The 21,833-nt window shown below is 42.5% G+C and overlaps 2 protein-coding genes across 3 annotated transcripts in view; both read right to left on the bottom strand.

Annotated features, from left to right (window-relative positions):
* Positions 1 to 4,289: 4,289 nt before the first annotated feature.
* On the bottom strand, positions 4,290 to 17,485 carry LOC311099518 (adenylate kinase isoenzyme 1). The gene is made up of 7 exons (XM_084140220.1): positions 17,357 to 17,485; positions 11,789 to 11,823; positions 8,873 to 8,908; positions 8,451 to 8,614; positions 6,924 to 7,040; positions 6,440 to 6,631; positions 4,290 to 5,987 (listed from the first exon to the last, which is right to left on the bottom strand). Exons 2-7 carry the CDS (start codon positions 11,793 to 11,795, stop codon positions 5,919 to 5,921), a joined length of 585 nt encoding a protein of 194 aa, XP_083996346.1. The 5' UTR covers positions 11,796 to 11,823; positions 17,357 to 17,485; the 3' UTR covers positions 4,290 to 5,918.
* A 1,071-nt stretch (positions 17,486 to 18,556) lies between these two features.
* LOC311099767 (G-protein-signaling modulator 1-like) overlaps positions 18,557 to 21,833 on the bottom strand; it is a 79,226-nt gene continuing 75,949 nt past the window's right edge. For both annotated transcript variants that reach the window (XM_084140511.1, XM_084140510.1), the window contains exon 14: positions 18,557 to 21,803. In XM_084140511.1, coding sequence (XP_083996637.1) covers positions 21,615 to 21,803 — 189 coding nt within the window. In that variant the 3' untranslated portion in view covers positions 18,557 to 21,614. The remainder of the gene's footprint in view (positions 21,804 to 21,833) is intronic.

Below are 21,833 nucleotides of genomic sequence, written 5' to 3' on the forward strand. Positions count from 1 at the left end.
AAATAAGAATTGGTTCTTAACTGACATGCCTAGTTAAATAAAGGTTCAATAAAAAATAAATAAAAGGAACACTATACAGTATATACAAAAGTATGTGGACACCCCTTCAAATTAGTGGATTCGGCTATTTCAGCCACACCCGTTGCTGACAGGTGGATAAAAGTGAGCGCACAGCCATGCAATCTCCATAGACAAAACATTGGCAGTAGAATGGCCTTACTGATGAGCTCAGTGACTTTCAACATGGCACCGTCGTAGGACGCCACCTTCCAAACAAGTCAGTTCGTCAAATGTATTCCCTGCTAGAGCTGCCCCGGTCAACTGTAAGCGCTGTTATTGTTAAGTGGAAACGTCTAGGAGCAACAACGGCTCAGCCGCGAAGTGGTAAGCCACACAAGCTCACAGAACGGAACCGCCGAGTGCTGAAGCGTGTAGCGTGTAAAAATAATCTGTCCTCAGTTGCAACACTCACTACCGAGTTCCAAACTGCCCCTGGAAGCAACGTCAGCACAATAACTGTTCGTCCGGAGCGATGCCGAGCGTCAGATGGAGTGGTGTAAAGCTTACCGGCAGTAGAAACGCGTTCTCTGGAGTGATGAATCACACTTCAGCATCTGGCAGTCTGAAGGACGAATCTGGGTTTGGCGGATGCCAGGAGAATGCTACCTGCCCCAATGCATAGTGCCAACTGTAAAGTTTGGTGGAGGAGGCATAATGGTTCGGGCTAGGCCATTTAGTTCCAGTGAAGGGAAATCTTGATGCTACTGCATACAATGACATTCTAGACGATTCTGTGCTTCCAACTTTGTGGCAACATTTTAGGGAAGGACCTTTCCTGATTCAGCATTACAATGCCCCCATGCACAAAGCGAGGTCCATACAGAAAATAAATGGTTTGTTGAGATCGGTGTGGAAGAACTTGACTGGCCTGCACAGAGCCCTGACCTCAACCCCATCAAACACCTTTGGGATGAATTGGAATGACGACTGCGAGCCAGGCCTAATCGCCCAACATCAGTGTCTGACCGCACTAATGCTCTTGTGGCTTAATGGAAGCAAGTCTCAGTAGAAATGTTCCAACATCTAGTAGAAAGCCTTCCCGGAAGAGTGTAGGCTGTTATAGCAGCAAAGGGGGGACCAACTCCATATTAATGTCCATAATTTTGGAATGAGATGTTCGACGAGCAGGTGTCCACATACTTTTGGTCATTTAGTGTATGTGTACATTCGGAATATGATTATTCCTCAATGTGTTTTGTAGCCTATACATGTTTGCTATAGTACCAGTCCTGTGAAAGAACTTGATTATAGGATGCTATGTAGCCTACAAAAACACTTGCCTCATGATTCCAGATCATGACTCATGCCCTTTATACTACGAAAAATTTATACATTTCAGATTGTTGACACCAGACTTAAAGGGGAGATACCTTAGATAACATTCTTGACTACATGACTCAAGGGAAGAACAGGAAACATTCATATATCACATAACTCAAATCCTGTTCAATAAAACATGCACACACGTTCAGCTTGTTGTAGACACCCCTCTACATGGAAGTAGACACGAGGAGGTCTACAGTACATTGGCCATTCATCACAGACAGCTAGATAGATAAACACCCACATGCCTGGCATAGCAACGTCCCAGGCGCACCAGACAGACTGCACGTACACCTCGGCATTTAAGATGCGTCTCCTCTATAAGCTGCGAGCGACACTTCCCTTCTATCTGCAGTGGGCCACCGAGGGGAGGGGGGGGGTACTTCTCTGTAGTCCTTCAATAACAGGAAGCAATCCACCGCTCTGTGGTCATCGTCTGTCATCGCTGGTCCAGCGGGTCGACGCGGGTTTCAGCATGGTGCCATGGGTTTCCATGTCGCCAGCCAGCAGCACGTCAGTCTGAGGGGGACGTTTGTAAAAGTGTCCATGCGCCAGCTCACAGGTTTCCTTATGACTCTCATGGGTTCTGGGGCAAGGCAGTGTGTTAGCAAAGGGCTTTGAAACATGACGTGGGAGATAGGCAAGGCTGGAGCTGGAGGTCATACAGTGCATTTGTTAAATCATGGAGGCCCTCGTTGGGTTTTCTTTGATTCATAGTATTGGCCTAAGGCTGCAGGTGTACATGTAGGCCAGTGGAGGTTGTTGACGGAAGGACGGCTCATAATAATGGCTTGAACGGGGTGAATGGAATGGCACCAAACCATGTATTTGATGTATTTGATACCATTCCACAATTCCGCTCCAGCCATTACCACAAACCCATCCTCCCCAATTAAGGTGCCACCAACCTCCTGTGATATAGGCCTATCAAGCATTTGTCTATCCTCCCCTTTTCTCACTCTACCAGCCTCCACTGATTTGTATGATGGCTGGTGAAAGGAATGCATTGTAAAGTGCATTTTTTCTGTCGTATATGTTTTATGTAATGTAGGCTACTATGTGAAAGGCTGATTGAACTGGCCCATTTTGGTATCCTAATATGTGATGGCACACACACGCAATCACCCCCTCCCTCATTCTCCCTTATTGTTACCCCTACCTTCAAACTAGGTACAGTCGTGACATTCCTCACGCTCTTGCTGACTTCATAAAAGTGCTTACTGACGCCTTTTCTAATTGGCTTTCCAATGGACACATCCTCTCCCTAAGAAGCTAATTTCCTCTTTCTCTTCCCCCCTTATCCCCCTTCCAGTGTAGCCATGGAGTCGTGAGCAGAGCGCTCCTTGGAGGATAGCCCGGATACCTGCTAGAAAGTGTTTGTGAGCCTACTGAGGGCTGTGTGTGAGATGTGAGGTACAGGAGGTGGGAAGTTCCAATAACACACTGGATGTACTGGTGTAGCAGTGTCTCCACATCCTGTTGTGTCTGCATGCTCACTTCAGCACTTTTAGTAAAGTGGGGATTTTGTTGTTATGGGCCATGCATGGATTTTGAAAAGGTTGTTATTGAGTGGGTAAAGTTGGGATGTTTCAGGGATAGTTTTGATGTATGACTATGTTGAAACTATGCTTCATGGTTTCTGAAAGAGCTGTTTTATTTTATGGTAGCATGTTTTTTTAATGGTATATGCCAGGGGTAGGCAACCCTGTTCCTGGAGCGATGCAGGTACTGCAGGATTTTGTTACAACTAGGCACCACACCTGACCAACTGAGCAGTTCAGTGATTGCCTAAATTGTTATTTTTTACCCACTTTTTCGATCTTGTCCCATCGCTGCAGCTCCCCAACGGGCTCGGGAGGCAAAGGTCGATATGCGTCCTCCGAAACATGACCTGCCAAACCGCGCTTCTTAACACCCACCCACTTAACCCGGAAGCCAGCCACACCAATGTGTCGGAGGAAACACAGTTCAACTGACAACCGAGGTCAGCCTGCAGGTGCCCGACCCACCACAAGGAGTCGCTAGAGCGCCGCCCTATGGGACTCTAGCACTGCAATGCAGTGCCTTAGACAGCTGCTCCATGCGGGAGGCCCAGTGATAGCCTAAATTCCAGGTCAGTTAAACCAAAAACATGAAGCACCTGCAGCACATTTTAGTCATTTAGCTGACACTCTTATCCAGAGCAACTTACAGTAGTGAGTGCATACATTTTCAAACTGGTCCCCCATGGGAATCAAACCCACAACTCTAGCATTGCAAGCGCCATGCTCTACCAACTAAGCTACACTGCACTCCAAGACCAGGGTTGCCTACCCCTGGTATATGCGGCAATAGGTTTGATCATCAAGTTTTTGCCCACTAGAGTGCAGTATTTTTTCAAATCATTTGCAAGTCAGGCAGACTGTAGAAGCAGTTAATTGGCCTACTTACGTGTGTTGTGTTGGGTTGTCTATAGTTTGTCTGACTTTGCATATTCCACTCATTTTTACACTAAAGTACTATATGCTGGGTCAATGGAATCTATGATATGGACTTACGGTAATTACATCTGCCAGTATGGAATCGTGTTCTGTTTTTATCTATGCTGCTAATAAATGGTTAAAAGACCCGACCAAAGATCCACGTTTGGAAAGCGGGTTGTTTTGCACACGTTTATGAACATTTGCAATCCTACCTGAGCTAGAGTGTCTAGCAGGAACGTTTAACTAGGTTATCCATAACCCATTCATAGATGATAACTACTTTTAGTGCCTATTGAAGATGGTATCTTCTGGCCTGGGAATTTTGGTTAAGACCCCCGACGCTCACTCTAAACGTTAAAACGCATCGCTTGTGGTACAGTTTTAGAAACATAAGGAATGTATCTTTCATATCAGTGAGAAATTATTTTCAAAAAACAAAAGGTTCAACTATACACACCTTTATAGGGTTGGGGTTAGGGTTCCCACATGGCCATATTTCCAAGTTACAGCACTTGTTTATGGAAAACAGACAGAAGACAGAGGCATACCTGTGCTAATTAGCTATATGCGTCTCCAAACACATGTATGTAAACGGAAAACAGATGCCACAAATGTGTTGTCTCTGAAAAATACTGTTGGATTCAACTGTGTTAAAACCGGTTAACAGTATATTTTTTGTATTTGTGAAATTATTTTGATATGATATGTAAGTAGAGGGCTTTTTGTTTCTAGAACCGAGCCGCAATTGAGAATCGATTCACATTTAGATGGAGTGTTTGGCTGTTTTAGCTGCCAGAGCCAATTTGCCTCTAAACAGAACATTTAAGGTCCTTGGACTATAAGGAGTAACGTTAGGCTCCTTTAGTACATTATTGGGTTAGGTTAGCCACTACAAAAGTAATAACTTACCTTTCGAGGAGATTGGATTAGTTCATCCTAATTGGATGGTATAGTTTTCCAGCAACAGATTACAACTGCAAAGTAATATTTACTTCCTTCGGAAAGGAAAACAAATCTCCTGCGCCAAAACACATTACCCAACCGGCCGCCAGATGGCGCTGTTATTCCTTGGGTCATTTGTCACCAGATGACAAACGACATAAGGAATAATAGCACCATCTGGCGGCCTGTTGGGCTAAACCTACATGAATAACGGCAGCAGATCAAAGGGCGCTGCACAATCCTACTACAGTAACATCACTTGATGATAGACATTGTGACATTTTCAAATAGGCACCTGCAAATAATACCATGTAAAGATTACAATCATAGTGCTTATTTATTTAAATCTTAAGGATAGCTTTTATGTTATGCATAATATTTTATAGCTTATCTGTTATGTGATGTAATGGGACATATCATGAGGTGTTAGACAGTGAAATAAATAAGAACATGGGCCTGCTGTATTTTCTTTTACAATGGTTGGTTACTATTGTACTCTTTTCCTGCTGTGGGAGAACTATACTATATCCTGAAAGCCTGTATGATGTAATGGCCTGCTGCCATGTCTGTCACTGCATGGCGTTTAGCACCAGCCATAAAGGAGTCTAGTCTCCATGCTTTCCCATATACTCCGGTGTCTATTTGGCGGCACAGGAGCAGAGAGTGCAGCCCAGAGCCACCCCAGGCAGGCATTGTACATGCACACACGCACACACATAGACATACTGTACAGGAAGTGTGGAGAAGACATGGCGGACAAACAGGAAGTGAACAGTAGACTCTCAGGAAGTTATGACATTCTTGTGAATATGGCCGTATATGGGTGTCTGTTGTGGTTGGTGGACTGAAACAGGAGATTATTGCTGGAGAGGGAGTACAGTGTTAAATTAAGGCAGCGCTGTTCCTTAATGGTCTTTCATTATAACCAAGCCCACTGGGCACAGACATCAATTCAATGTCTATTCCACATTGGTTCAACTTAATTGAATTGAAATGACGTGGAAACAACGTTGATTCAACCAGTGTGTGCCCTGTGGGTGGTGACTCAGCAGATTGTTGCTTTCTTCGGCATAAGATGGACTTTTAGAAAATAATGACCAAAACAATGTTCATATCCAGTCATGTTGCTTTTTACTTCAGGTCATCGATAGCTTTGGCGACGTGTCCGAAGACTTCATCCACGGGCAGCTCAGAGTCAATCTGAGGAGAATGAGAGAGAGAAAGGCATGAAATGAGATTGCAATGTCGGTGGCGTCATCATTGTAAAATGATAAGAATTTTGAGAGAGAGAGTTGAGTTTTCAGAGTTTACAAGAGATGCAAGGTCAGACACTTGGGTATATTGTCACAATGTATATCTTTTTTTACATGCCACTTATTTATTTTGTTTATCTTACACTGTTTATCTTACACTGTTCTATGACACTCTCTTTCACTCTCTATCTCTCTCTCTTATGTTGGGATTCAACCAGTGGAGGCTGCTGAGGGGAGGACGGCTCATAATAATGGCTGGAACGGAACAAATGTAATGGCATTAAACACTCATTCCGCACCAGCCATTACCACGAGCCTGTTCTCCCCAATTAAGGTGCCGTCAACCTCCTGTGGATTCAACCAATGACAGTAGCCTATAACTAGTGCCGACAGTCTTACCTTCCTGACGATGCCGCGGCTGGAGTAGAAGGCGATGACTGGCTCAGTGGCTTTGTAGTAGAGGTCCAAGCGCTTCTTGATCGTCTCCTCGTTGTCGTCAGCGCGACCGCTGGTCTCACCGCGCTTCATCAGCCTCTTGACCATGGTCTCACCCTTGGCGTCAATGTACAGCAGCAAGCAGGGGGCTCCGATCTGTGAGAAGATAAACATAATGGTCAGGACAACTTTAAAAAGGTTGTTGAAATGATATAGTCCTCTTAAGTGGGAGGTGATGTGCTAAAGAAAAATATATTTTGAGAGAAGAACTGTGGGAAATTGAGGGATATTGAGCTATTGGTGATTTTTGAAAGGACGGGACACCTCATAAGTGCATAGGTTTCTCAACTTGCGTTCTGAGTTTTTTTGCACTGCTGCAACCTAATTGCACAGCAATGTAAAAATATGGATTTTCTGAATGTGAATCCATGTTCCTGTCTCGTCTTACTTTCTTCTCAAACTCCTCGCCCTGCTTGACCTCACGGGGATAGCCGTCGATGAGGAAGCCCTTGGACACGTCGGCCTTAGCGATCATGGCGTCCTTGATCATGTCCAAGACTGTGTCCTGGAGGGGGGCACATGTACTATTTATTGACATGAAACACACGCACCTTCATAGAAAGATGTTTGAACAATTTCACTTCTGTGTCGAAAAGTGACATAAAGTAACTTGTGATCACCAGGGTTTGGAACCAGAATTATTTTCCAATCGTTTCGTTCTGAACAGAACCATTATTTTTTTTGTTCTGTTCCACTGTTCCGACCAGCAAAATAAAGTTATGAACCGGTTCTAACCAAAAGAAGGTACCAGTTTATATCATTCCTTTCTGTTCCTTTTTAAACCTCTGAAATATATATATTTTTTACATTTAGTTCGACATTAAATGACTTCACCAATCAGTGTGGATGGAGCAGCTTGCTGTGGAGCGGGTAAGTGACTTAATCTATATAGGAAAGTCGTTAAGAGCAAATTGTATTTTGCCGTGACAGCATGGTTTAATCATAATGAAAGATAAACACACACACTATGCTGCCAGTCACAGTGTAGGGCGCGAGATGCAACTGAAATGTTGAGGATGAGGAGAGAGCGAGAGAGGATGGGGGAAGCTTGCTTTGAAGCGCTGGGCATCTTGTTATGACATGCATTATCTGAATTAGGCCCACAGAATTATACCTACGGAGGAGCGGCTTCTATGGAGGAACTTTGAATGTCTTTGAACTTCCGAGTTGGTTTAACGTTGGACCAGAGCAAATGTTAGCTAGCTAGCTAACAAGCTTGTGTGTGCAGAGCAGCACAATAATTAAAAACACGTCTTACCTTTTTGTGGTTAATAAATCCAATGTGAAAGGTGAAAACTATAGTATCCTTAACTAGCATTGAAAAAGTAAATCCATTCTTCACTAATTAAACATCTCTCCCAATTTTTTGAATTAGGCTTCTAACGTCATCATTAGGCTACAGTAACCTATGCTTCAGAGAGGAGGGGCAGTTAACCTACACATACGCACACCCACTGGCAAAGATTTCAAGCTGACAGGCAGACGCTGGAATAAGTTTGAGTGACATAGTGAGGGCTTTGCATAGGCGCTTTGTTGCGACTGGGAAAAAATGCCCGGGAACATAAAGGAACGTTATTAACTGGTACCCATGCTTTTAAAATAACGATTCTGTTCCGGAACAGTATAGATCACTTTCGTTTTCGGTTTGGGTTCTGTTCCTCAAATAATGTAATTATTTTCCTGTTTTTGGTTCTGTTCCCTGAACCGGTTCCAACCCTTGGTGAACACAATATCTGATTAAAATGAGTGTTAACCTGATTTATTGGTACTTATTGCAAGGAATTCAGCACAAACTGTACGTTATACCTTAAACCTGTGTAGTTAGACTATAATTACTGTAGTAACAACATTGTTAACATGTTATTACATAGTAACTGCTTTAGGGATGACTGTGTGCACTGTCCCAGCCACTTACCAGGGGTACGAGCTCTCCCTTCTGCATGATGGCCTGGAGGGTCTTGCCCCTCTCGGAGCCGGATGCTACCTCAGCACGCAGCAGGTCCCCAGAAGATAGGTGGGTGTAGCCATACTTGGCCACCACCTTCTCACACTGGGTGCCCTTACCAGAGCCAGGCCCACCTAGGGGACACATACAAGGAGGACAGGGGTTAGTGTTGGTTGGTTGGTGAATCCCATCTAACCATAACTTTAGTGGTGGTTGGTTTATGACACAGGGCTGTTGTGTATATTTACTGTTTACTTTAGTGCATTCTTTCAAGAGAAGTGTTGACTACACCTTATATCAGACATTTAGAACATGCATTTTGTGCTGTGTTGCCCGATAGTGTTGATTTTGAAAGAAGAAAATAAGATTATATATTATATTATTTCACTCACCTACAACGAAGATGATCTTGGCGTCCTTGATTTTGTCTAGAAGGAACAGAGACAACAGAGAAACATAGCTGGTAGTTCTAGAAACAACTTCAGACGATTACTGATTAACCCTGCAGCTTGCTGAGAGTAAACCAAGTTCACTCAAAGTTTTTGTAAGAGTGTAACAAACCATCATCAGAATGGACAATTTGTCTGGAGCAGCTGGCTGAGCAACCCATCTTGACATGGAACCTCTGCCTTCTTGGACTTATATACAATGGAGTTACCTTGGCAACCTTCGCCAACCACTTCACAATGCTTTGTGACCACATAGAAAATTGCCCCTAGCTAGCTCTGGGCTAAGATCAGCCAAATTCACTGTAGTCACACACATTTGGTAGCAATGTGGCGTATTTATGCATAATGGTCTGAGTTATTCCACATGAGAATATGCAGTGTTTGAGTCACTAGGGAATCCAAAAGTACCTTTTATTAAAGGCTTTTGAGATTTGTACATCTGGATTGGATAAGAGTCAAGCACAAGCAGTGTAAACCTATCTATATCTCAAGTGCCTTCAGAAAGTATTCACCCCCCTTGACTTATTCCACCTTTTGTTGTTACAGCCTGAATTCAAAATGGATTAAATCAATTTTTTTCTCAGCCATCTACACACAATACCCCATAATGACAAAGGGAAAACAGGTTTTTAGAATTGTTTGCACATTTATTGTAAATGAACCCCCTGAGTCAATACTTTGTAGATGCACCATTGGCGGCGATTAAAGCTTTGAGTCGTCTTGGGTAAGTCTGTATCAGCTTTGCACATCTGGATTTGGGGATTTTCTGCCATTCTTCCTTGCAGATTTTTTCAACCTCTGTTAAGTTAGATGGGGAGCGGCAGTGAATAGCAATCTTTAAGTCTTTCCACAGATTTTCAATGGGATTTAAATCTGGGCTTTGGCTGGGCCACTAAAATACTTTCACATTCTTGTTCTGAAGCCATTCCAACGTTGCTTTGGCTGTATGCTTGGGGTCATTATCCTGTTGGAACATAAATCTTAATCCCAGTCTAAGGTTGTTTACACTCTGAAGCAGGTTCTCATCAAGGATTTGCCTGTATTTGGCACCATTCACTGTCCCCTCTATCCTTACCAGTCTCCCATTCCCTACCACTGAAAAGCATTCCATAGCATGATGCTGCCACCACCATGCTTCATGGTAGGGATGGTGTTAGACGGGTGATGAGCTGTGCCTGGTTTTCTCCAGACATAGCGCTTTGCATTCAGGCCAAAGAGTTCAATTTCTGTCTCATCAGAGCACAGAATCTTTTGCCTTATGAGCTCAGTCTTTCACGTGCCTTTTTGCAAACTCCAGGCGTGCTGTCATGTGCCTTTTTCTCAGGAGTGGCTTCCATCTAGCCACTCTCCCATAAACCTGAGATTGGTGAAGTGCTGTAGAGACTGTTGTCCTTCTGGCAGGTTCTCCCATCTCAGCCAATCAACTGTAGTTCTATCAGAGTGGTCATTGGGTCACATCCCTGACCAAGGTCCTTCTTGCCCGGATGCTCAGTTTGGTCGGATGGCCAGCTCTAGGCAGAGTCTGGCTAGTTCCATATTTTTTCAATTTCCCAATGATGGAGACCACTGTGCTCTTCGAAACTTTCAAGACTCTAGAATTTGTTTTATACCCCTCCCCAGATATATGCTTCATCACAATTCTCAGAGATCTACAGACAGTTCCTTGAACTTCATGGTATAGTTTCTGCTCTGACATGCACTGTCAACTGTGGGACCTTATAGAGACAGATACGTGTTTCTTTCTAAATCGTGTCCCAACAATTGAATTGGCCACAGATGGACTCAAATGAAGTTGTAATGACATCTTAAGGACGATCAAAGGAAATTGGATGCACCTGAGCTCAATTTGGAGTGTCATAGCAAAGGAGTGTGAATACTTATGTAAATAAAATATGTATGTATTTCATTTTCAAGAAAATAGCAACATTTTTCTTAGAGCAGGTTTTCACTTTGTCATTATGGAGTATTGTGTGTAGATGGGTGAGAACAAACATATTTTTAATCAATTTTGAATTGTATTTTGCCGTGACAGCATGGTTTAATCATTCCTAACACAACAAAATGTGGAATAAGTCAATGGGTGTGAATACTTTCTGAAGGCACTCTGTCACTGATAAGTAGTAGCTATACGCAGTAGCTATAAGAAGTAGCTAAGAAATCTCTTTCACCTTGAATGTTCCCTCATCGAATAATAAACAACAATAGAATGTATAGCTACGAACTCATATAATCTATTTTCCCATATGAATGTTGTGTTGACTGTGAAGGTACAGTATGTTCCTTTCAGCTGTTACAATATCATAAATAACCAGAAGAGGGCACCATATCCTAAGCATACACTTAGGACCAATTACGTTATTGAGAGGCTTTGAAGCCACCGGTTGGCCATATTGGCACTCCCCAGTAGGTGATTTCCTTAGGAATGAGTGGAATTCTACAGTATTTCAATTCAATGTTTTAAGGACAAAATTACATATATTTAAGTATTTTTTTATTGTACTGGGGACAGTAACATTAGTAATCTCAAAACAGTATACTTTAAGACAAATGTTTTTATATATATTTACATTTTATTATGTTTAGCTCACAATATAATTTTAAATTATGCATTAAACTGTCTGTAATAGAATAACCATTGCAAAAATGAATAAAGACATTAATAAATGCATTTCCATAGTTTTCAAAATATTTTTTACAACGTGGGAGAGTGCCAAGATGGAGACGCAGTGGCTTCATCACAGCACCCCCTCAAAGTCATCTAGTGTATATATAAATCATTGCTTAGAACACAAGTACCTCTCCCATGAAAAAAGTTTTATGTAAAAGGAGACCGACATATTTATCAATTGTCATAATTACCTGCCATCTTGATCTGTAAGGGCTATTATTTTTAACTGAAATAGAAGACAGAGAAAAAGTTAGCTTGCACATTCAGAGCTAGTACCACTTCCTAGACTGAATTTGACTCCATGCAAATAGATACACAGTCTCATTTTCCTATTTCAAAGAGAACCAAATACAGTAATATCAGTCAGTAGCTTATCATTTTTTTATATTGTTGTGTCCTCCAAAGCAGTTGATTTCAATTGAATGCTGTGTTAGTATACTTACTTGTCCCTGTCAAAAGAATTACAGCAAATTACATAATCTAATCTGAATAAATGCTCATATTATTGCAGTAAAGCCTATACTCTTTCTTAGTTTTGACATTAAGACAGTTGATGTCCAAGCAAAAGAGGAAATGTCTAAACCACTTCAGCCTGAAATTGTTACTTTCTTATAATTTATGTGAGAATAAAGTTTCCTCAGACTCCACATCTCTGATTGACCAAGTATTTTGCAGAACAAACACAATACCATTTGTATATTATGTAACTTTAATATAACTTGACTTAAGAACAATAAACCCAGTCCACAGAAGGGAATCATTAGAATGCAGCATCAAGTAAAGTCAGCATCATGTAAAGTCAGAAGCATTACTCAGGACCCCAGTGTAAATTACAGCTGCATTAGCATCTTCCACATAACTCAAGATGGACAGAATCAATGAGAGGTACAGTACAGTATCTGATCACTCAGCAGTCGGTTATACCCCTCAACCAGAAATTATAGCTGAACCTGATGTTCCTTAACACCCCAAAAAAATCAAGACCAGAGCATAGTACCATCCCTGCGCAAAAACTGTATTATGGAATGGAATCTGAATATTTCTGATTGCAGTAAATATGAGTTAATATGACCAAATAAGATATAAAATACTGTTCCCTGTGCGTTTTCTTCAGGCCTTCCTAAGTCCCAGAGGGCCGGAAGAGGAGGGAGGATCATTTCTGGGTGCATCAGGATGGCATGTGTAAACAGATCTCTAAGCTCAAATGGCTGCATGCCTGGGTCATGTGACGAGGGTGAAGCCTAGCTGTGTGGTTAGTTTGAATATGCCTGAAACAACTGGCTAAACAGTTGGAGAGAAAACTGATCCTGTATAAATTGTTGTGGAATAAATGAAAAGGTCTGACACGAGTTGACCAAGAATCAGTCATTGCTGGCTGAAACAAAGGCGGTGGTAGGGAGGGTGCTTTTCAATCAGTTGTTGAGGGATAAGTATGAAAATGTATCCCTCAATAAGATAAGAGCGTCTGCTAAATGACTAAAATGTAAATGTAAATGTAAGTGTAAAACTCAGTGTGTCTTGGGATAGGAGAAGCTGACCCTACAATTTGGGTTTTCAGCGAGAAAGTAAGAAGTCTCCTTGCGTTAGGTTAAGAGCGTTGGGCCAGTAACTGAAACGTCGCTAGTTTGAATCCCAGAGCCAACTAGGTGAAAAATCTGTCTGTGCCCTTGAGCAAAGCACTTAACCCTAATTGCTCCTGTAAGTCACTCTGGATAAGACCTCCCGAGTGGCGCAGTGGTCTAAGGCACTGCATTGCAGTGCTAGCTGTGCCACTAGAGATCCTGGTTCAAATCCAGGCTCTGTCGTAGCCGGCCGCGACCGGGAGACCCATGGGGCGGCGCACAATTGGCCCAGTGTCGTCCAGGGTAGGGGAGGGAATGGCCGGCAGGGATGTAGCTCAGTTGGTAGAGCATGGCGTTTGCAACGCCAGGGTTGTGGGTTCGATTCCCACGGGGGGCAGGTATAAAAAATAATGTATGCACTAACTGTAAGTTGCTCTGGATAAGAGCGTCTGCTAAATGACGTAAATGTAAATAAGAATGCTAAGTGACTCAATTGTTTAAAAAAATGGGGTTATCATAGTCTGTTTGGACCCCAGGAAGAGTAGCTGTTCTGGAGGGAACTTTGCGGAGTGGTCACTAGCTGGCACAGCCACAAAGTCATACAATCTTATTTTAACCCTAACCGTAACCACACTGCTAACCCTAACCCGTAACCACACTGCTAACCCTAATGCCTAACCCTAACCTTAACCACACTGCTAACCCTAATGTCTAACCCTAACCTTAACCACACTGCTAACCCTAATGCCTAACCCTAACCTTAACCACACTGCTAACCCTAATGTCTAACCCTAACCTTAACCACACTGCTAACCCTAATGTCTAACCCTAACCGTAACCACACTGCTAACCCTAATGCCTAACCCTAACCGTAACCACACTGCTAACCCTAATGCCTAACCCTAACCTTAACCACACTGCTAACCCTAATGCCTAACCCTAACCTTAACCACACTGCTAACCCTAATGCCTAACCCTAACCTTAACCACACTGCTAACCCTAATGTCTAACCCTAATGCCTAACCCTAACCTTAACCACACTGCTAACCCTAATGTCTAACCCTAATGCCTAACCCTAACCATAACCACACTGCTAACCCTAATGCCTAACCCTAATGTCTAACTTTAACCTTAAATTAAGACCAAAAAGCTAATTTTTGTTTTCATGAATTTGTACAATATAGCCCATTTTGACTGCAGCTGGCCTCTCTAAGGGGAATTCTCTCAGTTCTGCCTCCAGGACAAGACTCATGACAATAAAAGTCAACCTGCGGTTGAGAGTGTCCTGAGTTGAACTCCATGGAGAAATCAGAATATTAGGTTCATTTCGGGGTGAGTAGAATAATGGCTGCATGTTTGCTCGTGTCGTGGTAATCATTTTCAGTGCATAAACTCACAGGTTACCAACAACACACTATGGGCATTTCTGGTTTAAAAAATCCTATGATTAATTTTCCAGTGACACTGCCAAAGACACAGGTAGGCAGGTGACTAGTAGCATCTTAATTTGCTAAGCGTAGATGTCCTTTCATTTTCTTTGTGATTTTTTATAATCCACCAGAAAAAAAGTCACAGCTCAGACCTGTTCCACAGACAAGCTCAAGTATAAATTTCACCCTTGGAAAAGTGTTTCAATATGGCAGCCAGTACTTGATAAGATTATTCTACCCCACTCAAAGAGGAGAAAGAAAGAAGTGGTAGGACTCTGTAGTCCAGGTCCAGGGTGGCAAGTTTTATGTAGAGCTGTTGACCCTGTGTCCTTTGTAAATGTCACCCAGGCGTCTGAGTCATCTCTGTGCCCCTTTGGGACTCCCACCCTGGCCTATTATGGTGCCCTTACTAGGCTGTGCAGCCTCCTTGGCATGCCAAACACACACCTCCTCCAATCAGGGGAGGACTGGGTACTGCCCAAGCAGCTGGGGTTAATCATGGCAGACCCTGGCCGTGACCCCACTCTCTGAGGGTGTCTCAAGGGGAGTTGGGATATGCATAAAACACATTTCCAATTCACACGTGTATAATACACACATGTACATGTGTGAAATAGGACAAATATATAAAAAGTATGGTTAACTTCACATGACGTGTTACGTGTGCTATATTGTGGTACACAGCACTATGTTGACCCCTTACATCGGCCATTACGTTGACTGTAATGTTTTCTACACGTTTTTTACACTAAGTATTTACCAACGGTGATGTCTTTTGGATGTCTTTTTTGGTCCTGTCCAGACCGAGCATCTTTTTTTCTGGTCCAGTCCTGACTTTATTTGGCCCAAACATAGAAGTCTATAATTGGTTCAGATTTGGTCCGATCTGGACCAGACCAAATCTGAAGCAATCATAGACATCTATGTTTCGCAAGTTTGGGCAGTACCGCACAGTACAGTAGAGCACAGCAGAGTACATTATATTACAGTAGAGTACACAGTACAGTAAAGAAAAGTATAGCACAGTACAGTAAAGACAAGTAAAGTATAGTGTACTGTATTGCACCCTACTTTACTCTAATGTACTCTACTCTACTGAACTAAACTGTACTGTACTGTACTCTACCGAATTAAACTATACTGTACTGTAGCGTACTTTAGTCTAGTGTACTCTATTGTACTCTACTTTACTCTACTGTACTGAATAAAACTCTGTCTTGCACTGTACCATACCATACAGTGCTGTACTCTACTGTGCTCTACTGCAGTGGTTCCCAAACTGTATAAACACAACATGTAAAGTGCTGGTCCCATGTTTCATGAGCTGAAATAAAAGATCCCAGAAATGTTCCATATGCACAAAAGAAGCATACATTCAAAATATTGCACTGCTTCCTGCAATGGACTTTTTTCAATTAATACAACGTGATTCCACAGACACTGTAATGTTTCAGCACCAAGGTCAGCGTCATCTGAATGCTCCAGAATCAACCCATTCAGTTTCCTCATGTAAGCCACGTGCGTAAAACCTGTACCAAGAAGCATCTGCTAACCCACTCGCCCCTAACTCAAGTCTGTGGATATCCAATGCACCTCTCTCTTTCCCCAGCATGTTATTGGTGTCTCCGGTCATGCAGTTCAGCTATAAAAAGACCCTGTCTGTCCCCTCTGCAGCTGTTCCCAGATACCATGTCAACCATTCGCAGAAAGCACATTGAAGGCTGGATTGCACTTGCTTAGCTGGTAAAGCCAATGTAAGTGTAGCAAAGAGTATTTAGCAATAAGTACATAATCTGTCAATACAACTGCAGTGTCCACAGCTCTCTGTTATGCAAAGCAGGTGATGTACTGTATTGTATGTGGTCCTCCTGTGGTACTGCTCCTTTAATAGTGGTGATATCCCTTTAAGGGAAAGCAGGAGAGCTTTTTGACATCATCAGCCCAGTCTGAGTTAAGATATTCTGTGGTCTTTACAGAGAGAGAGGGGGGGGTGAAGAGAGAGGGAGAGAAGGATGTGTACTGTAGCTGTGTGGTGTGTGGTGTGTGTGAGTTCCAGGCTGTAGGGCCTTTCTGGTTTGGATCTTTACCATTAACTGAGAAGAATCAATAGCATGAAAAGGTATGCAACACCCCGCATCAATGCAACGTGGCATATTGCAAATAACATGACAGCGGGTTGATGGGAATGAGCAACCGGACAGGCATAGGAGCACGTTGTTTCTGCCATGGACAATGAAGGATGAAAAATAGTAGAAAACAGCCAAGCCTGTTCTTTTGATCTCCTACTGTGCATGCAGTACAGGCATGGTCTAGTCCATTCACAGCCATGGTGGATGACACATAGAATGACACACACTTCATTTGGCTCTGACATTCTTACACCATAGCATGAAAATATATGCACTCACTAACTGTAAGTCGCTCTGGATAAGAGCGTCTGCTAAATGACTAAAATGTAAATAGCAGAATGAGGACAATGCTACATACAGTATGCAAGTGCCTCAGCTGCCCTTTTCCTCAGCCTTCCATAGCCTCTAAATGCATTGCATCAGAGAAGCACTTACAGCTAGGGTCAGGCGCCACTTCACAGTGCCACTCTCTCTCCCTCTCTGTCTCTCTCCAGTCTGTCAAGCAGCCCTGCCCACTATTCCCTCACAAGCCCCTCTCTGTGTTCCTGCGGCACAATTATGCCCCAAGCCCTGCTTCCTGCGCTTTTTATTCCTCTGCACCGCTGCCATTGTGTGGCTGTCTGTCCTCTGTACTGACCTCTCTGTAACGTTGCGGCTCTGTCCACAAGTGTGACTGTCCCTGGATCCTGTGTGTGTCTGAGCAGTGTCCCTGCTGCACGGCAGCTCTCCCTCCCCCTCCTCCACTTTTTATAGCACAGCTCAGCCTGCTCAGATACCAGTGCATTCTGGGAAAAGAGGGAGAGAGAGGAGGAGTGGGAGGGGGAGGTTGGGGTTTGTGGGCAGTGTGCCTGCAACTGCTGTAAGAATTAGCTATTGTCATCATGTGTTGTGTGTTCGATCCATGGCGGCTCCCTTTGCATTTACATTTTACACCCTGCTTCATTGAGGAGAGGTTGTGTAATCGAGGGGAAGAGAGAGAGTGAACTAGGAAGCTAGGGAGAGACCAAGCTAATGAGGAAGTCAGTTAGAGGGGGATTATCAGCTAACTGCAGATTGATATGTTGTTCCTTTAATACGGACAGAACCAACTGCTGGGGAGGGGGTGGCGCTACGTAGGAGGTTTGTGGTCTGTTCCAGCAGAAGACTTGAGATGTATGGGAATTACTTTGCCTTTGCTCAAAATGTTTTCCCATAGTCAGCCTCTCCTGTAACGTCATAGAGGAGAGGCTGTTTATGTGCAGGAAATGCCAGGAATTATCAAAGGACTCTCAAACAATAAAATAACAATGATGCATCTGTCTCTTTGCAATAAACAGGAAAAGAGCCATTGTGCTAAGGTGAACCACAACTCAAGCTGAATAAAGAGCACTGCATCTCTTTGCATACTGGTCACTGTTATGTAATCTCCTTTGGAAAACAGAGAAAAGCAAACCAACATGTTTGGTCAGTTCACTGTGCCTCGCCCAACCAAGGGCAAGTCAATTACACTCCCCATCCTTTTTTATGACCTTGTTTTTAGTTGCTGTTATAAGGAGTCGTTCTTGTCTGGGCGAGGAGACTAATTTGATAATGATGATGTAAAACGTTACATATCGGATATCTAAAGACTATCCACTTTGGGTGGGGGAAAATTGAATCATACACTGCACCAATTGGGTGTGGACGTAAGAATGGTTCTGCAATATAGTATGGGGTGTAATCAAAAAAAGGTAGGCACAACACAACAACACCTACATGCAATGTGTTGAAGTTGAAGCAAAGACGGTTGTTTGAAAGCATACTTTCTTATGGTAATGTATGGAACACTGTTGACGGGACATGACTACAGAGGCACATAAAACATTTGAATCAATATTTTATTAAAAGCAGACGGGACATCTTCATGTCCTCAAATACAAAAAAAGAAAATATATGTACATATGGTAGTGACAAATAGAAGCGTACCGGATAGATCTGGACCAAGTTTATCCTTACAAGAGATGAAAAAATAGAGGAAATTAGCTCTGTTTGGAAAACAGTTGGGACCTTGTAAGCCTCTTATTACAGAGATCGAGATGAATCATATAGATCACGACCCATCCTGAGTTAGGTTTATGACCCACCCTGGGTTAGGGTCATGACCCTTGAGGTACAAAGTAGAGCTACATGGTAAAACTAACACATTTACAAATGGAGTCCCAAAGAGGAAAAGCAACAAAAATGTCCATCGTGGATCATCTGTTAGGCAACACGTTTCTGTACGTTTAGATCTTACTACAAGCCGTTTTTTGATTAATTTCTCCAGTTTGCACCTGTCTTTGGTCCACTGGGTCTGCTACAGGATAACTCTGATAACCACAAGAGAATAGAAATACAATAGGCACTAACATTTTTTGCAAATATACTCTAACCTTTACATAATGATCTGAAAAAAATATGCAACGTATATACTGTACAATTAAGTATAGCTTGTCACTGAAATAATAAAAAGTGCTTAAAATCATTATACTTGCGCACAAGATTACACCCTCAACCTTCACTATTCAGGAATTACGAAAGTCTGTCATTTCCAATGATGTACACAAGACAGCTGTAGTACACATGTTTCACCACAAAGGGACAGTATACCAGCAGAATATATGACTAACCCCTCGTAGACAGTTGGAAACTGAAGACTAACAGCTATGGCATTGTAGCAGGAGATCCCTGCATAACACAGGATTATGTGTGCATAGGCTATACATATACTCCTGTGCTGTCCTAAAAAAGTCCCCGATCCATTGGACTGTCAGCTCTAAGCTCATTGGTCAGAGACAAGTCAATCAAGTTGATGGCATTGTGGGGGCTTAATCATTACATTACATTTTAGTCATTTAGCAGACGCTCTTATCCATAGTTTAGTTAGTGAGTGCATACATAATCATTAGACATTTGTTGATTGCAATCAGTATACTGCCTATATACTGCACTAATGGCACTTCCATGGCCTAACTGAAGAGATGCACATTGATTCGAGCTTGATTCAACTATCTCTAAAACAATATTTTCTTGATATTTTGTATACTATTATACATAAAAATGTATTTTCTTTGACTATTTTGAAAAAATGCTTTTTAATTTTTTTTTATACCTGTTTGTACTCCAGAGGAAATGAACTCTATAATGAATAGACCTTGACTAACCATGCTGTTTTATAATTCTTCCTGTAGTCTCTTGAGCTGTTGTCTAACACTGAATGTAATTTTGCCACTACAAACTATAGCCAATACTGTTTGTCACCAATAATACCAGCAGCAATCATCGTCATCCTTCAAACCGAATACTACTCCATTATGCGCTTCGAAACCACAGACCCCTGACACTTAGGAATACAATCTGAGTTTGAAAAAAACGGATTAAGGCAGTAGATGGGGTAAATATCAATATCTCGCATTTCTTTTTGTCGTCTCAAACCCTAGCGAAACACCTCATTCACATAGATTTCTCCTATAAATTCAGTTTCACCTCTATCGGATTTGTACAGCTTTCAAACCTAAATAGATTCACAACAGCTGAAAGAGTGCCACCTATTGCACATTGTGTTTGGATCTTGCATCACACATCAATCTAATTTACTTCAATCCCGATTCTCCTCTCAATTAATTTTGCCAGTGGCACACCGGGCCAGTGCCAACTGGGAGCTACTGGCTCCAATGAAATGAATACTGGCCCGGTAAAGCGGATGATGCATGCATCATTTAAATGTTATTTTTAATTTGTGGGCAGAGTAAATAGCTTATAATGATTTACCCTCCAAACAGAAATAATTACATTTTAACTTGACAATATCATGATTGTTTGGAGGGAAAAAATAAAACCTTGCGCAATCTCAAAAATTGTGTTAATAGCTAGGTTTCCATCCAATTGGCGACAGATTTTCATGCGAATATTCTAATGCGCCTTTTCCCACCAGAGATGTGTTTCCATCAAATTGACTTGTTACGGATAAAAGGCTGTGCGTATATTTGAGGTTATGAAATAAAAATAAAAAAGTTTAATGGGTTTCCATCACATTTTCAAGTCTACTGATGGTTTTGTCACAAAAGAAATTGAGTTATATAGCGAATGTGCCCACTCGTCTTTGCACGTGCGCTCTAGCCAACAGCTCGCAGATACAGTGCGGGTATAGCCTACATGATGAGATTATTATAGATAAATGGCAGATTATTATTTGTCAAATGGCAGCCAAGCATCATGTCACCAGAATAACACCCTCAATATTTATTGGACAGGAGCATCAAGCTCATTACCGTGCACTTTCATCACCATGTGAAGTTCATCATAACTTATTTCATCTGTAGCCTAATAAACTGCATGGTTTCCCGAGTCGTAGTGGGATGACCACACAACATATCATCGCGTGAGTCCATGTTTACTTCGATATGATGATTATTATATCAATATTTGTGCATAAAGGCGTTTCCACCACCATTCCTCACATAATTGATTTTACAGACACAAAAAGATCCCACCTTGTGTAGCGTATTTTGTTTTACCGATAAATTAGCTGTTTACATCAGGCCTGTCCTGAATTTTTTTTATCCGACATGTACTTAACTCACATAAAAAGGTTGGATGGAAACCTGGTTAGTGTTGGCGATTTTGAACAGTCAGTCTACAGTTGTAGGGCCCTATAAAAAAATTGGAATACCTGGTTTGCATACCCATTGTTGCTGCCCACTGCTGTTTGAATAAATCTTGATAATAGAAAAAAGCACATTGTGAACCAAAAACTAACATGACAAGCAAAACATTTTCACTGGCAACCTAGTGACCAAAGAAAAAATTGGTTTTACATTGCCAAGTCAAAGGGTCGCAAATGCAAGTGTTTTGGTCGCAGTCTCGAATCCTGCCCCCAGGGCTGTTTGCTTGGGCCCCTAGCTGGAGTCCCTGGATGGGTCGGAGTCGGGCCCGTCCTGTTCTTCTGAGGGGAGGTGGACCCGCTGTTCGTCCATGCGCTTGGCCTGTGCCCTCTGGATCAGACTGAAGAAGTCCTCGTCAGGCACCGTGGGGGCCCGGGGCCCCCCTTCTGGTGGGGAGCACCGCTGGTCATCGATCCTGGAGGACTGGGTTTAGACCAGGAGAGTGAGATAAAT

This window comes from Coregonus lavaretus (assembly GCF_964263955.1).
Source record: "Coregonus lavaretus genome assembly, chromosome: 24".
NCBI classification, from domain to species: Eukaryota; Metazoa; Chordata; class Actinopteri; order Salmoniformes; family Salmonidae; genus Coregonus; species Coregonus lavaretus.

Bases quoted from the DNA above. Each gene is read 5' to 3' on its own strand.
- LOC311099518 (XM_084140220.1), bottom strand. The intron at 8,615-8,872 runs GTGAGTGAAATA...TGTGTCCCCTAG, and splicing joins CAAGATCATCTTCGTTGTAG to GTGGGCCTGGCTCTGGTAAG. The intron at 5,988-6,439 runs GTAAGACTGTCG...CATTCTCCTCAG, and splicing joins GCCGCGGCATCGTCAGGAAG to ATTGACTCTGAGCTGCCCGT.